This window comes from Helianthus annuus, chromosome 3 (genome assembly GCF_002127325.2).
Source record: "Helianthus annuus cultivar XRQ/B chromosome 3, HanXRQr2.0-SUNRISE, whole genome shotgun sequence".
NCBI lineage: Eukaryota > Viridiplantae > Streptophyta > Magnoliopsida > Asterales > Asteraceae > Helianthus > Helianthus annuus.
This window is the reverse complement of record NC_035435.2, coordinates 23,998,327-24,019,784: the sequence shown is the minus strand read 5'-3', so window position 1 is coordinate 24,019,784 and position 21,458 is coordinate 23,998,327. Positions and strand designations below refer to the sequence as shown.

Below are 21,458 nucleotides of genomic sequence, written 5' to 3'. Positions count from 1 at the left end.
GGTGGTGGTTAGCAACGATAGAGATGGTGGTGGTCTGCGGCTTGTGGTATTAATGGTTAGCGTCAACAGATTCTGGTGACCCAACCTAGGGTTAAGAGCTTCGACCAGATTCTGGTAGCCCTATCTAGGGTTCTGACCATAACCCCAATCCGGTGAAAGTTGTAGATCTGGTCAGTAAAGGAATGACAACGAATTTCGTGTTGTGTGGTACCGTATCTCTCATTTCACCATTTTTTAAAAATTTTAAGTTATAGCAAATGATGATGTTTTAATTTTAGCTAAGGTTCATAACTTCATTAGAGATGATGGGGTTTTAGTTTTTGAATTAGGGGGTTTTGGGTTTAATGGGGTTGTTGATATTTTGTTGTTAAACTAAAAACCAGTTGATGCTTATGAGTCAAGTTAGCTGAGATACATATGCTACTTGAAGCAACTTTGTCAAGCCAATTAAGGTTTCAGTGAATAAAGAACTGTCATATTTCATATTTCTGTCATTAGTTATATGACTCAGAATTTAACAATACAGTTTGTGTTTGTTCATTGTTGGTAGATTAGTGAAGATCTTCTAAAAGAACAAAATATGTGAAGAAAGAGTATAAGGAAATCCAGGAGGGTAGTTCTCTTTTTACACAACTACTGTAATTGTTCAGCATACCCCCCCCACAGACACACGTGAGAGGTGATATTGGCCCGTTTACCTTTAAAATGGGTCGATTTGGGTTCAGTTTCGGTGGGCTGAGTTGCAGGTCACAAGGTAGAGGAGTGGTGATATTTGTGCAGTTCAGAACAGGTCAGATTGGGGTATTGGTGAGTCTTGATTCTGTTAGATTCGAAGATGTTTTTCATTATATTTCATATTTTTAATCATCAATGGTGTTTATTGGTGAATTTTTTTTCACATATTTGTTCTGATTAAGCATGAAAGTTGTAAAAATGGCCAGGGACCTAGATGTGGGGAAGATGAGTCGTTTCTGATGGTCAATCTACTGCTTATAGAAGTTATGTTGAAAGGTTCATGGCCCTTGATGAACTTTAGGTGAATGTACCCTTATAATTCTGTAATTATTTCATTGCATTGAGTGATTTGATATTCACATGATAATCAATGTGTTACACAATTGGCTATTTCAAATTTTGTTATTTGCTTTTTAAAATGTAGAGAAGTGAATTCATTCAATGAGTTATGTATGGTTATAAAAAACATTAACTATCAGTTCTTGATTTTGGCTGCGTAATGTGCTATATTTGCAGTCTGATCCAAACTCAAAGAGTTTGAAGATCGGTGACCTTTGGTGGCAATGGTCATGAAGAAGCCATGGTAGCAGTCAGAATCAAGACTAGATGGAAGTGGTTTTGGGTTGCTAGGGTTCTGTCATGAACCCAGGCAGTGCTGACACCTTAGAAGAGCTCGATGATGATTAGGGGTTGATTCCAGGTAGTCAAGAACATAATAAGATCGATGGCTCCTTTCATCCAGTTTCGGTCGTTCATCGGGTGCCGCTACGAAACCAAAGACGGTTGGGCATTGTCTCTTCACTCTTGAATTATCAATCGTAGCCTTTATCCAGTTTCTGTTTGTCGATTTGTATGGTCGTGGATTTGGCGATTAATGCTAACTAAAACAATGCCGGCTATTAGGGATTGGTTATGGTATGTCTCCAGGTCTGATTCCTTTCATTGCTGATATACAGTCTGAACACAGGTAACTTTAATTTCAATCATTAGTGCAGCAGTCCGGTTTATCAATTGTTCATTGTCACCGTCTATTGGTTTTTAGATACTATTTTCTAAGCGTGTTTGGTTGACTGAATAGACTTGATTTAGAGTTTGTGCAAAGGGGTTGTTTTGTGATTTTTCTATTATGTAATGTTATAATATGATTTGAAGTTACGAAGTTCAATACAAAATTTTGGGTTATAAATTAGCTAAATTGTCGTTTGGAATGGTCTATTTGGCGACTGCTTATTCGGATTGATTATCTGCTTATTGTGTTTTGTTGCAGCAATAACATGTTTTGAGGGCGTTTGGATTGGTTAATTAAACTTTCTTATGTGATTAGTTGCGAGTGAAATAAGCTATTTTGAACACGCGGTTTGAAGTTGTTTATTCCAAATTGCTTATTATAACCGGATAAAAAGTTTTAATAGATAATCTGAAACACCTGTAGTGTTGAATTGTGTTTAACTATGAACTGTTGGTTCTGGTGCAGTGGATAGATAAGGAAGGATAGACTGCAGATGGAGCTGATGCAGATGAAGATAGAATTGAATTGCTACTGAAGGAAGGAAAGGGTAAAGATACCGCAGAACTACTTGCTTTGGGAAGGGAAAACATATTTTGAAAACATATTTTTTACGCGTAGGTTTGAGTACATTTTTGTAGATTATTATATTGTAAACCCAACATTCTAATTGGTTAATTTGAAGTTTGATAATTACATGTATGTGTTTAGTTTGTCAAATTATCACTTATTTTGTGTTCTTTCTGACCGGTAGATGGTGAATGAGTAAGTTTGCATTGGAATTTTTGTAATTGGGGATATTAAGAATTTTTGCAATTGGGGATATTAAGAAGGTACCCAACCCCAGAAGCACTTTTGGGTGTTACATACGTTATCTATCAAAATCACAATCAAGCACAAACTATTTGAACGCTAACCTAATCGCATGTGCTACTTGACTAAATGATTTTTGTTTATTATGTTTACACGTGGAGTGTTATCTACCTGCTTTAGCAACATAGTACTATAGTTTGGACTCAGCACCCGTTCACACGGGGGTTGCTAAGGACAATTACTTGCATGGATTACGGTGGTAATCATGTATTGCGAACTGTCTCGGACAGTCAACCCGCAGTCGTTGGTACCGATGGTCCCATGTTGATAATTTACATGCATCGTTTTCCTCTGTGTACGTGCCTGGTTATGCGTAAACTATTCGAACTCTATATGCTATACTAAACTCGTGTACTCACCTTTACATCATATGTATTGACTTTATTTTAACGTATGTGACAGGTGCTTAGGGTCATCTCTGCTAGGTTAAGATGCGTTTCCTGCTTTTGTGGAATCAAGTAGGATGGATGTCTAGAAACAAAGACAATTTATGTTTTGCTTATTTGAAATCTGAGTTGTCGGAACAGTGCTATTTGTTTAGTCGTTTTCTGTAATAATTAATTTGAATATTTGGGATACGGTATGGGACGTATCTTTAACTAAATATTATAAATAGTTGTTGTGGAAACTTCTGAACAATCTGTTTCGCTCAGTGCCATGCCCCGATGTTTTCCGCCATCGGTTGGGGTGTGACAGATTGGTATCAGAGCCATAACTATAGGGAATTAGGTTGGACACGACCTAGTCCGAGTCGCTGTCTTAGAGACCTAGACTATAGCTAAGAACCAAGAGACCAAGTTTATGTGCGTATTCATGTTATTCCTTGCTATCACTGCACTCGAACTCCAGATCAAAGTCAGCAGTTTGGATAGGATTAGGTGTGAAAACCGCAAACTCCTGTCTAAGTTGTTGATTTATACCAATTATTCATGTGAATTTACACCAACAAACGGGGAGAATTATACCAAATCAGGGCTGAAACCCGCATTTTGAAGCAAATTTTCCCCAGAATTTTCTTAAAACAAGGAGGAAATTGCTAAGCTAGGGGTGAAACCCTAACCTTGGCAATTGTTCCGAACTTTATTTCATCTCGCCATGACATTTGACGGACTCCAACGACCTGAACTCACAAGTATGACCTAGGAAACGCGTGCGTAATGCCCGGGAACTGAGGCAGAAACACGACTTCTAGAGTCGAAAGTGACGACAAGTCCACTGTGAATAGTTGAATTGTCTTGGTTAGTCAATGTCTAGTAGCCGCAGACAATCTATCTCTGGATTTTACGTGTTGCTTTGCGGATTTTACGTGTTTTGCCTGTTTACGTGTTTATATTTCTGTTGGTTATTCGACTTTGTTATCAATCCGCGCGACTTGTATTGCTATTCTATCTCGATTCAATTCCCAGCTAAAGCAATCTAGGCAATATTAGTATGTTATATTATGCCATACGACTAAGTTAGACGATACGATATGATGCTACTCGATGTACTATATGAACGATACTCGATTTGGGAATATAGGTTTCTGTTTTCTAACTGCCTCTGTGCTAAATTGCGTATGTGTTTAGGTGTTCTGTGCTCTACTTGCTTATGTGCTTCTGTGATTATGTGCATTCTGTGTTTGTATTTCTGTGGTTATGTGCATTCTGTGTTTTGTGTCTATTTGTTACATCTCCGGCGTGATTCTAAGCATTAGTAATCTAGACGTGTGAGGTGAGATTCGATTTCGTTGTGTTGAGTCCTGTGGCGATGTCTATTGCAGACCATGTCGTCATCATCCATGTCTCGCCGTCTTACCCGTCAGGAAAAGAGAGACCGACGTCTTGCTGCGATCATCTCCAAAACTGTGGCGAAAGCTGTCAGCGACGTGTATGAGAACGTGAGCAAATCAAGCGAGGAATCTCGAGCTGACTTCCCCAAAGATTCCAACAAGACTGCTTTTAGCTTTAAGCAATTCAAAGTGTGTGGACCAAAAGAGTTCACCGGTGAGGATGGCCCCACAGCCATGTTTCATTGGTTCGACTCGGTGGAAGTCACCCTCCGACAAAGCGGATGCCCTGATCACCTCCGTACTCTCAACGCTACTGGCGTCTTCCAGTCTCGTGCTTTGGACTGGTGGACCGCGGAGCGAAACAAGCACGGGAACGACGCAGCCTACGAGCTGACGTGGGAGGAACTGAAAGCAATCATGATCGACGAGTTCTGTCCTCCTCACGAACGTCAAAAGCTCGAGGATGAATTCTGGGTTATCAAGCAGAAGGAAGGAGACAATGCTGGTCTCACCACTCGTTTCAAGCAGTTGAGCATCATCTATCCCGACCAGGTCAAGACTCCGGATATGACCATCAAGAAATACATCCGCGCTCTCCCAGACTGTGTAGCGGATTTCGTTCATGCCTCCAAGCCCGCAACGATCGAGGAAACCTACCTGTTAGCCGCTGAGATTAATGACAAGCGGGTAAAGGCTGGTTTCTGGGATAAGCAAGCCAAGTCTCTGTATCAGGTTACAACAGCATCAACCGACAACTCCCCTGCTCAAGCCTCCAAGTCTTCAAGAAGGAGGAAGAAGAACAAGAGTTGCGCTGCCGCAACCAATGCTGCTCCTCTTCAGTCTGTACCAGCGCAGCAGCAGCAACCACAGCGTTCAGCTCAAGTGATTAATGCGCCGCCAGCAAAGCGTGCATATACCGGCCCCCATCCACTCTGCCCAACGTGTTCTTATCACCACCCAGTGGGTGTGGCTTGCCGATTCTGCGCTCACTGCAACCTCTACGGGCATTTCACTGCGAACTGCCGCTACGGTCCCCGTCAAGCCCAAGCTCAAGCCACTGTCAATCAAGCTCAACTCCCTGCCCCACAAGGTCAACCAGCAGCTCAAGCCCCAGCTGCCAATGTTCGAACCTGCTTTGCATGTGGTGACCCTAACCACTTTGCAAACCGGTGCCCGAACAGGTTAGTCAAGCAAGAGACCCAACAGCCCCAGCAGCAGCAACAACAACAGCAGCCTCAGCAACAACAGCAAGCAGCCCACGCCAGAACCTTCAACATCAATGCACGTCAGGCTCAAGCTGACAACAACGTGGTCAATGGTACGTTCCTTGTGAATGGTATATATGCATCATGTTTGTTTGATACTGGAGCCGATAACTGCTTTGTGTCATTTGAATTCGAGAAGCTCCTTAGTCGTAAGCGCTCTTATCTATCGTCATCATTCGAAGTCGAGGTCGCTACTGGAAGAACCATCGCTGTTAATTCCGTGCTCCGTGATTGTACTCTCGAACTCAACAATCACATCTTTCCAATCAACCTTATTCCGATGCAACTCGGAAGTTTTGATGTCATAGTAGGCATGGACTTTCTTCGCGAAAACCATGCTGAAGTTGTGTGCTTCGATAAAATGATTCGATTTGTGCTAGCCAGTGGTGATATTCTATGTGTTTATGGTGAAACTGCTACGAAAGGTCTCAAGCTTATGTCATGTCTTCAAGCCAGCAAGTATCTCCGCAAGGAATATCGAGCCTTTTTGGCCAATATTGTAGTAGCGGAGGAGGGAAAGAAAAAGAAAGTTGAAGTCAAAGATGTCCCAGTGGTCCGAGAGTTTCCTCAGGTGTTCCCTGATGACCTCCCCGGATTACCTCCAAGTCGTGATATCGACTTTCGAATCGACCTTATTCCTGGAGCTAACCCTGTAGCCAAAGCCCCTTACCGACTCGCTCCATCCGAAATGCGCGAGCTATCGAACCAACTCCAGGAACTACTCGAGAAAGGCTTTATTCGCCCGAGCACCTCTCCTTAGGGCGCACCAGTCCTTTTCGTCAAAAAGAAGGATGGGTCGTTCCGAATGTGCATCGACTATCGGGAGCTGAATAAGCTAACTATCAAGAACCGATACCCCTTACCCCGAATTGACGATTTGTTTGACCAACTACAAGGTGCTCAGTGTTTCTCCAAGATCGATCTACGCTCAGGTTATCATCAGTTGCGGATACAAGAGGAAGACATACCTAAAACCGCTTTTCGTACCCGTTATGGCCATTACGAATTCGTTGTTATGCCTTTTGGTTTGACGAATGCACCCGCGGTTTTCATGGATCTGATGAATCGCGTGTGTAAGCCCTTCCTAGACCGTTTTGTCATCGTATTCATCGACGATGTCTTGATCTATTCCAAGTCGAAGGCCGAACATGCGCAACATCTACGTTTGGTTCTCGAGTTGCTTCAGGGAAACCAACTCTACGCCAAGTTCTCCAAGTGTGAATTCTGGCTAGAGGAGGTTCAATTCTTGGGTCACATCGTGAATAGTCAGGGCATACATGTCGATCCCGCGAAGATTGAAGCAGTTAAAGGTTGGATTACGCCTAAGAACCCGTCCGAAGTTCGCTCTTTTCTCGGACTAGCGGGTTACTATCGACGATTTATCGAAGGATTCTCCAAAATCGTTGTGCCGCTTACCGCTCTCACCCATAAAGACAAGCCTTTTGTGTGGGGAACTGCGCAAGAGACTGCCTTTCAAACCCTCAAACATATGCTGTGCAATGCACCGATTCTTACACTGCCCGACGGAAGCAATGACTTCGTTGTCTACTGTGATGCTTCAAACCTTGGTCTTGGCTGTGTTCTCATGCAACGAGACAAGGTTATAGCTTACGCATCTCGACAGCTCAAAATCCACGAGAAGAACTATACAACCCATGACCTCGAGCTAGGCGCAGTTGTCTTTGCATTGAAAATTTGGCGACACTACCTGTATGGTACCAAGTGTACGATCTTCACCGATCACAGGAGTTTACAACATATCTTCGATCAGAGGGAACTCAACATGAGTCAACGCCGATGGGTAGAACTCCTCAACGATTACGACTGTGAGATTCGTTATCACCCAGGCAAGGCGAATGTAGTTGCTGACGCGCTCAGCAGGAAGAATTATGTGCTAGGTGTCCGGAACATCCAAGCGCAGTATAACCTCGAAGCTCTCATCCGTGAAGCCCAGCATGCTTGCTTTAATGAGCGTACATTGAAGAGAGAGAGAATCTATCACGATGGGTCTCATCTTGTGAGCAAAGCTAATGGGATATTCTACTATCTAGACCGAATCTGGGTTCCGAGGAGGACAGATTTGCGAAAGATTATCATGAATGAAGCTCACAAATCCCGATACTCCATTCATCCCGGTGCTGACAAGATGTACCAGGATCTTCGCTACAAGTACTGGTGGCCAGGGATGAAACGGGATATCGCACTTTATGTTGGTAGCTGCTTAACTTGTGCAAGAGTTAAGGCTGAACACCAAAGACCTTCCGGCTTACTCGAACAACCGCCGATACCTATATGGAAGTGGGAGAGCATAGCTATGGACTTCATAACTAAGCTTCCGACCACGCCATCAGGTCACGACAGTATTTGGGTTATAGTCGATCGTCTGACCAAATCAGCCCACTTTCTGCCAATACGAGAAGACTATAAGGTGGCCAAACTAGCCCAAATCTACACCGACGAGATCATTAAAAACCATGGTACGCCTCGGGACATCATCTCTGACCGTGACGCTCGGTTTACTTCGAGATTGTGGGAAACATTTCAAGCGGCTCTTGGTACGACGCTGAATTTGAGTACCGCATTCCATCCACAAACCGACGGACAGACTGAAAGAACGATCCGTACTCTTGAGGACATGCTCCGTGCGTGTGTTATTGATTTTGGTGGTAGTTGGAGCAAACACCTGCCATTGGTCGAATTCTCGTACAACAACAGCTACCATTCCAGCATCCAGATGGCACCTTTCGAAGCCTTGTATGGTAGGAGATGTCGTTCGCCTATTGTGTGGCACGAGATCGGTCATTCCCAATTAACCGGTCCTGAGATTCTACAAGAAACGACTGACAAAATCCACCAAATAAGGGAAATTTGGTAAAGGCTCGGGAAAGGCAGAAAAGTTACGCCGATAACCGACGCAAGCCCCTTGAATTTGAAGTTGGTGACTACGTACTCCTAAAGGTATCTCCTTGGAAGGGTGTGGTCCGATTCGGCAAAAGAGGGAAACTTGCGCCTCGATATGTTGGACCTTTTAGGATCCTGGAAAGGATCGGAAAAGTGGCTTACATACTCGAATTACCGGAGGAACTCAGTAACGTCCACCCGACTTTCCACATGTCAAACCTTCGGAAGTGCATAGCCGATCCCGATACAGTCATACCACTTGACGATCTTCAGGTCAACGAAACATTACACTTCGTGGAAAAGCCAGTCGAAATCATGGATCGCCAAACCAAGCAACTTAGACGCTCTCGCATTCCAATCGTGAAAGTCCGATGGGAAGGCAAGCGAGGCGCGGAGTTCACTTGGGAACTCGAAAGCGACATGAAGGCCAAGTACCCGCAGTTGTTCAGCTACATCTGAAGCATCAAATTGGTAAAATCACGGCGATGTACGGCTCCCAGCCTAATTGCGGGACGAAATTCCCTAAAGGAGGGGAGGCTGTAACACCCCGTGTTTTCCAAAAGTCAAAGTCAAAGTCAAATGTTGACTGTTATTGGAATTAAAGTTAATTTAAATTTGATTTTATTTTATTTTCGTATTATGTTGAGTAAGTGTTGTATAATCAAATAAATCGATCGATAATCTAATCGCGACTCGACGAACAACTGTGAATAATAGGAAGTAACAATGCGATAAAGTTAATCAATCAATAATCAAGCTAATCAAATCAATCATCGAGCTCGAATACGGAAATCTGGTACTTTTATACGTGTGTGTGTGCCTTACGTGTTACTTGTGCATGTTTATTTTACGTTGTTATGCGTGGTGAATCAATCAAATCAAATCGAAACTCGAAGGATAATCAAACTCAATCGAAATCGAACCCAAAGTGTGGTGAAAGAATGATTGTATGTTAGATATAGTGGTTAGGACTAAAAGTAATTTGACTTAGAACTCTATCATACTCAAATCATCGTTCATCGGAATCGAAATATCAAGAATCGTCGCAAAATTCTCAAAAAGGAACATCCTGATCGAACAGGACCTCCGATCGAACAGGCTAGCCGATCGAACAGGCTGTTCGATCGAGCAGCCCATTCGACCAAGGACCCTGTTCGAACGGTTGGGCCTTTCCTCTTTTGGAAGCCTATAAATAGGGCTGTCATTGTCATTCTTTCTACTTTTGGAAAGCTCTGACCGACCAGCCCCTTGTTCTTCACTATTTCTCAGATTTCTCTCCAATCCGGTAAGTTTTCACTCTAAATCTTGTACGTTCTTGTTCATTTATCGATTCTACACCTTTCTACCTTTCAAAACTTGGATTCTAACCGTGAAATCACCAAGATCTAGGTGTTCTTGGGTGATGTCATCATGGTGTTCATCAAGAACACTAAGTTTTGGCATCATTCCACCATGATTAACTTAGATCTAACCGATTTCCACATAAATAACCTAGAATCTACCAAAGATCTTAACATTTCACGGTGGAAAAGGATTGAAAGATGGATATTCAGCTATCTTTCAACTCTTTTACACTTAACCGGTGAAAACGGAGCTTGAACCGACTTACAACTCATCCTAAACAAACACATGGTTCAAGGATTCGGATTCTACCTATGAGGTTCACCGATTCCGAGTTAAACGTTAAACTAAGGTTCCCAAACCATTCACTGACCGGACTTGGGTGATTCCTGCCCGAACCAGTGAACTAAGTAAGGACGTAGGTTTTGTGGTTCAACTCGTTATCAAACTACCTCGAAATCACATCAAGTTAACAGAAATAACCAAGTGTTAGGAGATAGGCTAACCAGGTCAGGAATGCTGGCCGAACGGTTAGGCTGTTCGGTCGAACAGCCCAACCGAACGGACAACCCAGCCGATCGACCGGGCCAGCCGATCGGCTAACACATGGACCCACAATTCCACAAAGTGTAATATTGACGAAGTGATGTTCGATCGATCCCGCCATTCGATTGTAACATTACTCATCGAATTATGAGATATTACACTTCAACACTTAACCATTTTTCGAATCATTGGAATGTCACCCGATCGAGCATACCACCTGATCGAGTGACACATTGCCAAATTGATAACACTGAAGTTGCTAACCGATCGGTTGGGCTAACCGATCGAAGGATCCGTTCGATCGACCGACTCGAAAGGTAAGAACACTTCGATGTTTCCAAATGCTGCAACTAAAACCTCAAAAGTTCAAGCCATCATACACAAACACATCCTTTCCTAAAGGAAGAAACAATCCACTCGAAAGGACCAGCCGATCGAGCCTGCCGACCGATCGAATGGGAAATGTTCAAACGGACTTTCAAGCCGAACGAACAGCCCGTCCGATCGAACCAGCTGTCCGATCGAACGACCCAATCGATCCATTATCACTTGTTTGCATTTCCGCGTTACTCATCGTTATGTTATCGAACTATTCAGACTAACATACTCTCAGCGCTCCCTTCAATCCATACCAAATCACTGTGAGTATACTCGATCCCCTTTTGCTTTTAGCACTTTTGGGTGTTACATACGTTATCTATCAAAATCACAATCAAGCACAAACTATTTGAACGCTAACCTAATCGCATGTGCTACTTGACTAAATGATTGCTGTTTATTATGTTTACACGTGGAGTGCTATCTACCTGCTTTAGCAACATAGTACTATAGTTTGGACTCAGCACCCGTTCACACGGGGGTTGCTAAGGACAATTACTTGCATGGATTACGGTGGTAATCATGTATTGCGAACTGTCTCGGACAGTCAACCCGCAGTCGTTGGTACCGATGGTCCCATGTTGATAATTTACATGCATCGTTTTCCTCTGTGTACGTGCCTGGTTATACGTAAACTATTCGAACTCTATATGCTATACTAAACTTGTGTACTCACCTTTACATCATATGTATTGACTTTATTTTAACGTATGTGACAGGTGCTTAGGGTGATCTCTGCTAGGTTAAGATGCGTTTCCTGCTTTTGTGGAATCAAGTAGGATGGATGTCTAGAAACAAAGACAATTTATGTTTTGCTTATTTGAAATCTGAGTTGTCGGAACAGTGCTATTTGTTTAGTCGTTTTCTGTAATAATTAATTTGAATATTTGGGATACGGTATGGGACGTATCTTTAACTAAATATTATAAATAGTTATTGTGGAAACTTCTGAACAATCTGTTTCGCTCAGTGCCATAACCCGATGTTTTCCGCCATCGGTTGGGGTGTGACAATGCTCACCTTGGCGCTCAGTTCATTGTCTTTTTGGTTGAAATCATGCAAGGGCGAGGAGCTTCAAATCAACTCGCATAACATTAATAAATTGTTTTATAAAAACAGAAGTTTATAGGTTTAGATGACGTTGATAAATATTTATGTTCAGTCTTAACTAAATCCATGTTTGTGGTAATGCCATGTATTGTTTGTGGTAATGCCATGTATTCGATTCTCACAAATTGGTTGTGTTATTGTTGATAAATATTAATGATATGAGATCCTTTTTCTATTTACAAAGTAGATAATGAGACAACCAATGGTCTTGAACTTTCAGCTCTTTTGACTATCATTAACCGTTCGTTACTCATATATCTCCAACCCCATACCATGATTTGATTATTAGGATGATTGTAGATTTCATTTTAATTTGTTACGATATCAACATGCGGGTATTCCCTATACAATATATCACTAGAGGACCAAATGTTATGGTTTCAATCAAAGTCGGTCATGAGTAGTCAATGCATGTCAAAGCTGGTCAACACATTAATCCAGGAGCTTGGGTGTGTTTTGGATTATAAGCCGGTGACATGGATGGTATATATATAGCTATCGGTTATTTAGAGAATTAATTCCCACCTTTTGCCTCACTTTTTCAAACCATTTCTACTATTGCTACAAACGCAAATTAAATTAGGCACGTGTTGTTAAGCACTTCAAAAAAGTGTTTTAACTTTAAGCTTTTTAGCCAGGGAGTATGGCTTCTTTGATTCGTAAGAATACAATCATAAGAGGAATGTTCCACCTACCGATAAGAAAACCAGTGTACCATACACAAAACGACTACCGCGTTTTAAATTGTTACCGCCGCATCGCGCGGGTTCCGACTAGTATATATATATATATACCATATATATTTATAGAGTAAGGTTCAAATGAAAACCACTAGTTAACGCGAAAACTCGAAAACTAACTAAAAAAGCCAAAAAAACATACCAAATTTTTTTTGCATACAAATTTTCGCCACTTTTAGTATATAAAAAAAATTCAAAAAAAAGTTTTTTTTTTTTTTTTGTAGTACACATGTGTAGTGCTACACAAGTGTAGTACACATACACATGTGTAATACATTTTTTTTTTGAAAAAAAATTTATATAAAAAAACCTGCAATTTTTTATAAAAAATTGAAAAAAATTGGTGTGTTTTTTAGGCTTTTTTAGTTAGTTTTCGAGTTTTCGCAATAGAAGTGGTTTTCATTGGTTTTCATTTGAACCATCCCCTATATATATATATATATATATATATATATATATATATATATATATATATATATATATATATAGGGCCAGGATCATTTCAGAACCATAAATATTTACAGAACCCGCAAAACTCCTAATAAACAATTTTTTTATTGATATATTTTTATGTTTAGGATAATCTTATCATTTATTATGTGTATTTTTACGAGTACATACATGTTAAGAGTAATTTTATCATTTTTATATGTAATTTTATAATTACACATATGTAAACTAGTTTTTTTACATGTATGTAATTAATTATGACACATATATATAATTTTGGCAATTAAACATATCTAAACTACTTTTAACATGTATGTAATCAAAGAAATACATATAATAGATGATAAAAAGATCCTAAATACAAAAACTTATATATAAAATGATTGTTTATTAGGAGTTCTGAAAGTTCTGTAGTTATTTAGAGTTCTGAAATGAACTCAACCCTATATATATATATATATATATATATATATATATATATATATATATATATATATATATATATATATATATATATATAGGGGAGGGTTCATTGGGGAACACTAAAAAAGTGGGGAACGGGGGAACACTTTTAAAAATTATACTTAACATGTCAAAAAAAACATTTTCTAAATTTTTTTCGGCGATTTTTCTTATAAATACAAGTAGAAACATTTTTGATAAAAAAAATCAAAAACTAAAAATATAAAAAAAATGTTTAAAAAACAGTTATATCTTATAGAATTAACTTAACATGTTAAAAATATTTTTTTTTTAAACTTTCTCAGCGCTTTTCTTTATAAAAAGGAGGAGAAACTAGTCGAGTAAAAAAAATTCTAAAAAAAAAATTTAGCCTTTTTTTAATTGTTTTTTTTAATATTTTTAGTTTTTAATTTTTTTTATTAAAATTGTTTCTACAAGTACATATAAGGAGAAGCGCCGAAAAAGATGTTTAAAAAATTTATTTTTAACATGTTAAGTTAAATTTTTAAGAGTGTTCCCCGGTTCCCCACTTTTTTAGTGTTCCCCAATGAATCTCACACTATATATATATATATATATATATATATATATATATATATATACTACTTGATAAAGCATATAGGAAGGACAGAAATGGTCATTTGCCACTTTACAACCATTTAAAGCCCATTGTACAACCTTTAAAGCACAAAAGTGTTGAAAAATCCATTCAACACGCGGTGCAACTCTTCCAGATCTCTTTGACCCGTTTTACTTTTATGGATCCAATATAAACTTTCTTTACTCCTTTCTAAACCCTAAAACTCATTTCATTCACATCCGCCCCCATTCTTCTTCTTCTCTCTCTTGCGATTTTCCATTTAGGGTTTCACGAGATCTATGGTATCAGCAAGATCTCACCAGATCCAACAATGGTGTGGTCTGTAAAAGTGGTCGAGACAAGATATACGCTTCAAGATCAGTCGATTCAACCCGAGGTTTCTCCGGGCGAATCTAGGGTTTCTTTATCAGTCGCTTCAAGATCTACGCTTCCTCAGTGATGAATCTCTCTAGATCCCACACCAGATCGACTGGTTTGACCGCTCGGTACCTTTCTTTTTACCATATCTTTTTTTTTTGTTATTTGAATCGGATCTGTGTAATATTTCAGATTACCTGGTGGTTGTGCGTGGAAGATGGTGGCGATGACACAAAGATCTACCGTTTGGTGGCCAGATCTACCGTTTGAAGTTGAAGGTACTGGCCAGATCTTAACTCAGTTTCACGGAAAAATTTATCTGAGTTTTCAGCTGGTGTGTTCACGTTTACGGTAAATCTGGTATAACTATTTGTGTGTTATTGATTAAAATCTGTTTTTAAAGCTGTGATTGACTAATTTCCTGTTGTGTTATAATCGGATTTGTTGTTGTAGCTGATTGAAGATGAATTTAATGATTAATAACAGTTTTGTTAGGCTTTTTTTGTTTAACTCGGTCATATGGGTTTTTTGTTTTAAGTTTGCTTGATGATGTATGTTTTAGACTTCATTTAAGCTGTTAGACCCTATAACTACAGTTCTTGGGCGTTTTCTTTATATTTAGTCTTTGAATTCTTTATTTCAATGGATAGTGGCATCTGGGTTTTATAAGTTTCAATTTTTATTTATCTTTCTAGAAATGGTATTGAAAATGGTGAGGGATTAATGATGGGTTGTCTTATATGAGTTGTTTGAGGAAGAACTGATCAGCCTACAGCCCTACACCATCTTCAAAATGTGATTCAACATCAACATCAGATGGTTTTTTGGCTCACAATAAAGAGATGAACTTTATGTCTTCTAGGTATATACACACAAAACCCTATCTATTTTCATATTTTGCATATTGATCTGTGTATTTTTATAGCAAGTCTTGCATAAATAATCATACACAGTTAGATTTTAAGTTCAGGGACTGAGTTCTGAATTCAAATAGTCTGTAGCGAGATGATGGTGACTGATAGCGCCACGGTAACCCATCTCCACTGCTCGCAGCTGCTTTTATGTGAGTCGGACACAGGCGCTGCCTCCGTGTTTGAAATCATTGGGTCGGGTGTTTGAGTCGAACAGACTCGATCTAGCTTTTACCGAGCTTAAGATTGAGCTGCAACTTTCTTGATAAGTCACGAATGGTGAGGTAAATCTGCAGACCCTAATTGATTTTTCGGTCATTTAGATGCTTGATAGCGTGTTCATCAGTGCTTAGGTTTCCTTGATAATACCAGCAAGAACATTTGACCTTCGTTTGTTGCGATTTCAGGTGACGATGGTGGCACGTGTGCATAAAACAAAAGGATGGTGTTTGAGAGAATCGATGGCAAGGCAGGTATGGTGGCATTTGAGATTGGAAGTTAGAGTTAGTCTTTTGATCTGTTAGAAAGCTTCGTTTGCTAATTGAACTATTTACTTCATGCCAGTGAGCTTAAAACGGTTACATGCCAGGCATTCTGATAGTTAACAGTAGTTGGAGGACAGTCGGTTAGCAATTGATGGCGCCAACCCATACACCAAAGATCAGCTCTTCTATTAAATGTGACCCATAACTAAAACTAAAGAGTTTAAATACATATTTACAAAATAAGTAATAATACTATTGTTTAAATACTAATAACACTTTTGATGCCAATGATTATTTTCCAACCGCAGCCAAAACGCGTTAGTGGTACCCATCATCTGTTCTGCCCATGATAGATGTGGGATTTGCTTAAAGTGTTACGCATATACTGATTAAAATTTTAATTTGTTTATGTCGTTGCTTAAGAATCATCGAGGCCTCTGAATGATATTTACTGACATTGCTGTAGTGGTGTATCTTGATGCTGATACAATCGTTGTCAAGAACATTGATGTTTTATTCAAATGTGGGAAATTCTGTGCCAACTTGAAACATTCAGAGATACTAAACTCAGGTGTAATGGTAGTTGAACCATCTGAAGAACATTTTAACGACATGGTGAGCAAAGTGACAACGTTGAAATCTTATACAGGAGGTATAGTGTTCCCTTTATCACCTGGTGTGTCATGTCATGTGTGTGTTCTTTTTTGTTCATTTTCTTGTTTTGATAGGTGATCAAGGTTTTCTCAATGCCTATTACACTGGATTTCCCAGTGCGCGTGTTTTTGACCCTAATATTTCTACCGAGGAAGTGAATTCTAAACCGGCTGCAGAAATGGAGAGACTTTCAGCTCTATATAACGTAGACGTTGGACTTTACATGCTCTCTGCGATTCAGAAGCGATTCAGAAACTCCAAGCTCTCTCTCTCTCGGCGATTCAGAAACCCCAAGCATTCCTACCACTCGAAAATCCTCAGGTAAGCTTAAATTGTTGATTGTGCAACTGAGCTTTTAGATCTAGGCTTTCTCTATGACACCAGATCGATGATTATCTCTCTATCCGACACCGGATCTGTGTAGTATTTCAGACATGCGCTGGGTTCGTCAACGATGGTGGCTGTGGGTGGAAGATGATGACGTTGGTTGGTGGCCAGATTGGTACCATCCTTACCAGATCTACCTTTTTGTTTGTCAGATTGGTACCATCCTTACCTGATCTACCTTTTTGTTTGGTATTTGTGTAGTTTATGTTTATATGCTGTTAAATTTCGTGTGTTATAAGTTGTTTTAAACAGTTTTGCTACTGTTTTTGGATGTATTTATGTTAGATCTGCGTAAAATTTTCAGATCTGTGTTGGTTCTGGGTTTTTATAATGTTTTGTGAACTTATAATGTGAATGGAGAAATAGCTGAAGCATGATTGAGAAAACAGTTTAATGTAGAATGTTGTATGTTGTATTTGGTTTACACATCAGCTATTATGCTTCTTGAAAATATATGTAAAGTTTTAATTTTTGTTTGCAGTAAATAGTGGAAAATAAGTATTAAATCTGAAAATATATGTAAAGTTTTGTGAAATCTAAAGAAGTTTTAATTTTTTTTGAACTTTCAGGTTCTGAAACAAAATCGGTAATTTCGATGCTTTAAGGTGGATGAGGGTTTCTTGATAGTTTGTACAGTTTGTATTATTCATTTGGAAAACGAAAAGAAGGTTTATAATATTAATCCTCAATCATGTACCTGAAAAAGTTCAAATTTGTCACTTATTTAATGGTTATTGTGGGCTGTTATTCTATCAGCTGCCATCTGGCTGGTGGTGGTTTTCTTATCTTGCTTGTTGATAGTATATAGTATCTTGACTTTGACTGACTTACTGACTGATCTCTTGACTTTGGTTTTTGTTGCTGATGAATCTTTCATGTGTTGGCACTGTTAGGAGCAAACTTGACAAGGGACTTTATTCGAATCAGGAAGAATTGGAGGTTAGTCATTCGTCGTTGGTTATTTTTTGTATGAATTTCTGGTTTATTTTTCAATCTTCCAAACGAGTCAAAGGCTGGCTTTTGTACGGTTGCTCTAAGTTCAGGGGCTCGAGGCCGACCTCATGTGCTTTTGCGTCGAAATTGGTCAAAGTTATGGTCTGTTGGTGGCTGATATGTAAAAACAACCAAAGGGTTGAAGAAATTCGTCAAATGTGTCATATTGCTTTGAAAAGAGATCATGAATATATTAAAACGGTTGAAGAAGGAACCGAAGAGACACACACACAGGTAAGATCCTTTATCACACTTGTGGAAATGTAATTAATCCGTCTAATTTACTAAAACTGGCATTTGTTAATGGTTTTTAAGGTCCAACAAAAGTCTATGATTGCTCCATTAGACACGCAATTTTCCCTGGTCTATACGCTTCTAAAAGATCATATCGCCAATGATGCTGATTACAAGGTCTGTTTTCATGTTCTCTAGCTTACAACATATATTTTTTTTTTACTTTTAGTGATTAGTTCATGGTATGTTTTGTAGGTTCTCGGGTTTTGTACAACTGCGATGGTCACAAAATTGGTGGCAGACCTACTTGGTCAAATGAGGTTAAATGTTCGCGAAATACATTCGAGGAAGTCCCAAAGTTACCGGAATCACGTTTCTGATGAATTCTGAAAATCAAAGGGTTTTATTCTGGTAACTGCTGATGTTTCTGCACGTGGAGTACCTTACCCTTATTCAGGTATTAGTATTATTACACAATGCTTACAACTATGATCATCAAATTTAGGGCTGCAAACGAACTGAACGAACACGAACAAGGCCTTGTTCGTGTTTGTTTGTTAAGGAAATGCATGTGTTCATGAACACCTACCGGACGAGATTTTCTTATCGTGTTCATTTGTTAAGGAAATGAACATGTTCGTGTTCGTTTGTGTTGTTTGTTAGTTTTAGGAGATGAACGCAAACGACCATTTATGAACACAAACAAGCGTTCATAAACACAAATGAAAACAAACGAACACAAACGGCGTGGCGAGCGTAACCGCAGCGAACTTAACCGCATCGGCACAACGACCACAACCCCAACGAGCTCGGCTAAGGGTATTCATAAAGCTGGTGGCTCGCTTGAAACTCGCTCGACAAAAGCTCGTTTCTTTTTTCGAGCCAAGCCGAGCCAGCTTGTTTTGTAATTGAGCCGAGCTCGAGTCAGGGTGCACGCCTCGTGGGCCGTGGCTCGGCTCTATGGCTCGTATATATGTGTGTGTGTGTGTGTATGTATATTTTTTAAAAAAATATGGCCAATGTGCTTTTCTAATACATTTGTCTTCTACTGAAATATGTATTTTTTCATCTGTATGGTAGAGGGAAGACACAAACTGACCCGAGATCCAAACGCATACCGAGCGTTGATATCTCGCACAGGCCAGTTGGACAGAGAAACCGAACACATGTATTTATTTGTGTCAAAAAATATTATTATTAATTGTGTAGCTTATACACGATGTGTGTAACCCATTCATATTAAACAAGTTTGGGGGGGGGGTATAAAGCGCTTGTAATCAAACCGAAAGCCAAACTGGTTAGCAGGTTGAACTTATTATATATATGTGTGTGTGTGTGTGTGTGTGATTGATTTTAATTGTAAATGGATTGATGATGAGTTGATTTGTGAAATGAAATGAGTTAAAATGTCATAATAGAACACTGTATAATTAATTAAACTTGTTAAATAGACGAATTCGAACATGACTGGTTTAATAAATGGATTAGACTAACGAATACTGTATTTGATCCTCTTATTTTTGGTGGTTTTCTATATCTGTCTGGTAATTTTAAGTTAAATTCCAACTTGTTATTTTGTGAATTTTTTACCTATGATTGTGTGAGACCGTTACCGGTAAAATGAGACCTATTAATACCCTACCAACCAAAGAGACAGGTAAACTGTAGCTTAGGCATGTTTTAGACAGGTAGAAAACTAGCATTCGAAGCTGAGACCTCTTTATACGAGACTTGTATTTTCTTTCTGGTCCTTTTGTCAAGCATGCTAGCACGATGATTAATATCTTTGACATGCATGTTTGTGGGAATTAAAAAAATTATTTTTCTGTTTCCTTTTCGTTTTTTGTAGTCGGAATTTATTTCTATTAATGTTTCTTATAAAATTAAAAAGAAACTTATATTTGAGGTAGTAGATCTATCAAGATTCTTTACTATATTTCGGTTATCAATTAGATTTTTTTTGGTGGAAGTTGTTGTATTGTTGTTATCAATTAACCTGTGTTTGGTGGCTGCAAGAAACTTCATAAGCACAATACATACTGTAGCAATACTTGGCGGCATCTGGCGGTCAAAAGCTCTAGAACTCGATCCACAATGCTGATGCCATGGGGAAAGCGAAAATGTTGGCGTTTGATATAGAGACAGCTGAAGGGATCATGATTGCTCGTTGAAGGGATCATGATTGCTCACTCGGGTTGATCAGTTGTAACCCTTTTCAGGTTCGATGAAACTGCTATGAGCCATACGAAGACCCGCATGCAAGAGGTATGGACCATTGAAGAAGTGGCTCTTAACGTTCCCGGGCTTTCGATTGATTGCTTTATTCCACTAGCTGAGTTACGATTCGGGGACGTGAGTGATGCATCTGAGTATTCTCAAGAAGGCCGGGTTAAAACTGCTGCAATGGCAGATCCGGCTTATTGGGCTAAAGTCGGGGCATTAGAACGCCGCGATGGGCTGGGTCATAATGTCGGGTTGAAGAGGGATGTAGAAAAGATATATGAAAAGAATCGGTGGGATTGGATGCTAATAGGGATAGATTTGACTTATAGAATGTAATAGAAACTCCTGATTTTGAGTAAGTTTTTTTGAATCTGTTAATCTTTACAAGGATTATCATCTTTTGAGCCTTTGATTTCTGTGTCAGTCAAGAGCTATGTAATGAAGGCAACCTTTGTTCTCTTGATGTATTGTATTTGCATCATATCTTAGTTAAAGGTGGTGTTAGGGATAGAAAGAGATTTACCCATGTAATATCTTATTATCTTTGTACAATACACAAGTTCTTTTAAAGTTCCATGTTTTTAGTTTTGTTACTCATTTGACTTTTGACAAGTAAATAACTATTGGGATCAGGTGGTCTTTATGGGGAAACAGTAGAAGTTGAATTTTAACCATGTTTACCAATAATGTGCCATCAGGGGCGGACCTACATAACAATGTGCCATCAGGGCGGACCCTATACGCCTGCGACCGCAGACAACGCTGGGTGGCCAAGCCCACCATCACCAGTTTCAGGGAAAACCCATCACTCGAAGGCTCATTATGGTAAAAGTTTAAAACCTGATTGGGATCGGATTCAACCTTAAGACCCAAATTTTCACTTCACCTGCAATAGCAATCGAGCTAATGTCGGCTGAAGGGTGAGAATTTAGCGATATGTCGTAATGAGTGAGTTGACAAATTAGTCAATCACTTGTTCTTTTTTCCGTTTTCTTTTCTTATTAATTTGTTACCTCCAGTCGATTACCATGTACA

The 21,458-nt window shown here is 39.4% G+C and overlaps 1 protein-coding gene and 1 long non-coding RNA gene across 20 annotated transcripts in view; both read left to right on the top strand.

Annotated features, from left to right (window-relative positions):
- LOC118490636 overlaps positions 1–2,387 on the top strand; it is a 2,707-nt gene extending 320 nt beyond the window's left edge. Inside the window, exons 2-7 of one of the 4 annotated variants that reach the window (XR_004889671.1) lie at positions 1–207; positions 551–807; positions 942–1,036; positions 1,252–1,517; positions 1,639–1,702; positions 2,210–2,386. The exon at positions 1–207 is cut by the window's left edge and continues 33 nt beyond it. This is a non-coding gene — a long non-coding RNA (uncharacterized LOC118490636). Of the gene's footprint in view, positions 208–550; positions 808–941; positions 1,037–1,251 lie in introns of all 4 variants that reach the window. The other 3 variants (XR_004889670.1, XR_004889669.1, XR_004889668.1) reach the window with 3 other exon arrangements.
- Positions 2,388–14,365: 11,978 nt separating this feature from the next.
- LOC110928800 lies at positions 14,366–20,997 on the top strand. Of its 16 annotated transcripts, none has more exons than XR_004889666.1 (14): positions 14,367–14,651; positions 14,729–14,814; positions 15,232–15,398; positions 15,494–15,731; positions 15,855–15,920; positions 16,012–16,126; positions 16,399–16,584; positions 16,661–16,907; positions 17,011–17,129; positions 17,867–17,912; positions 18,017–18,200; positions 18,282–18,377; positions 18,456–18,657; positions 19,281–20,997. XR_004889666.1 is itself a non-coding variant. In XM_035988407.1 (13 exons), the coding sequence occupies exons 6-13, from the start codon at positions 16,084–16,086 to the stop codon at positions 18,588–18,590; spliced, it is 1,020 nt and encodes a 339-aa protein (XP_035844300.1). In that variant the 5' UTR covers positions 14,366–14,651; positions 14,729–14,814; positions 15,232–15,398; positions 15,494–15,731; positions 15,855–15,920; positions 16,012–16,083; the 3' UTR covers positions 18,591–20,997. The 16 variants fall into 16 exon arrangements, 14 of the variants coding, with proteins under 14 accessions (XP_035844300.1, XP_035844291.1, XP_035844292.1 ...); XR_004889667.1 differs by having other exon boundaries at positions 20,217–20,911; XM_035988407.1 differs by having other exon boundaries at positions 14,366–14,651; positions 17,011–17,088; positions 18,012–18,200; positions 18,456–20,997.
- The last annotated feature ends 461 nt before the right edge of the window (positions 20,998–21,458 follow it).